At 36.7% G+C, this 1,299-nt stretch overlaps 1 protein-coding gene across 1 annotated transcript in view; it reads right to left on the minus strand.

Moving 5' to 3' along the window:
- The window catches only part of LOC108751316 (sodium/potassium/calcium exchanger 6, mitochondrial-like), a 10,538-nt gene extending 9,516 nt beyond the window's left edge, over positions 1 to 1,022 (minus strand). Inside the window, exons 1-2 of the mRNA XM_018491418.1 lie at positions 923 to 1,022; positions 637 to 854 (exon numbers count right to left, since the gene is read on the minus strand). Coding sequence (XP_018346920.1) covers positions 637 to 854; positions 923 to 979 — 275 coding nt within the window. The 5' untranslated portion in view covers positions 980 to 1,022. The remainder of the gene's footprint in view (positions 1 to 636; positions 855 to 922) is intronic.
- Positions 1,023 to 1,299: the final 277 nt, after the last annotated feature.

Here is a 1,299-nt window from a genome sequence, read left to right on the forward strand (position 1 = left end):
CACACAATAACGATACTTAAGTGTTTAAATACAACTAGAAAATTACGATTTTCAGGATTCCAAAACTTTGTTATTGGATACGATTCTACAAACATGACAATTTGCCATTTTCGCTATATTTGTATAACTCGAAAGAATAGAGAAACTTTCGTTTATCATTTTATAAGAAACTGCTCCATTGAACGTAGACGTTTGAAATATGGGAAAACATGAATCTTTCGGTTATTGGCTTGGTTAGTTGCCAGAAGTCAAAATTCGTTGTAGTTATGTAATCATCTATATTCGGTAGACGGTAACACGTTTTCATCGAGATTGAACTTGGCCAAAGTTCTCAATTTCGGTACTAAGAAAAGATGCAATTTTATTGTTACTCGCTTTTACGTCTCATAATTTGTACTCGTGGTTGAGCATTACTTTGCAAAAAACTTACAATTTTACAAGTACATACATTTAAATATATTTTATGTTTATTCACCACCTTTGTTTACTTATTTCGTTTTTTACAAAAATACATTATGACAAATAATATGCAAGAAAATTTGACAGAGACTTTTCGATATGCAGAAATTCATCGATAATTTTGTTTCTTAATAAATGATCTACAAATAGATCGATTTACAAAATAAATCAACTTACAAATTATCTGCCGTAGTCCCCAAGATCAAGAATAAATAAAGTAACCAAAAAAGTACAAGAGCCAAGCCGCCAACGAACAGTGCCGTGTTTTCGGATCTGAAGTAGCAGAATAACAGTATCGTGTACTGAATCATCGAATCTGAATAGCAGTCTGCAGTATTCCTCACCCACTCACAACGTTCCGCGGCGGAAACTTGCCAAACGTACGAGCAATCATCCTGAAAAAAAGATTCGACGAGGAGTTTGACGAGAACGCAAACTGGAAGAGACGTCGATAACAATTCACCTCTCGTATGGGTAGATGCCCATGTCTTAAAAAAGGACTCGATATTTGCGACCTCATGTTCGAAGAGCATAAAAGCGCAACGAAGCGATATGTAACCTATATTTTGCGTATTTGCCTTTCACGGATCCGCTCGATCGTTGCCTATTCAAGCAGAAGCGAGCGAAACTTCAAGCGATATAGACAGAAAGCTGTCACATACGTAGTGCATACTATGCGCACAGTTCGAAACGTAAATTCAATATGAAGCATACATAAAAGGAATTTGTACAATGACATACCACACAGACACACACATACACACACACACACACACACACACACACACACACACACACACACACACACACACACACACACACACACACACACACACACAC

This window comes from Trachymyrmex septentrionalis, unplaced genomic scaffold (assembly GCF_001594115.1).
Source record: "Trachymyrmex septentrionalis isolate Tsep2-gDNA-1 unplaced genomic scaffold, Tsep1.0 scaffold44, whole genome shotgun sequence".
Classification (NCBI taxonomy): Eukaryota; Metazoa; Arthropoda; class Insecta; order Hymenoptera; family Formicidae; genus Trachymyrmex; species Trachymyrmex septentrionalis.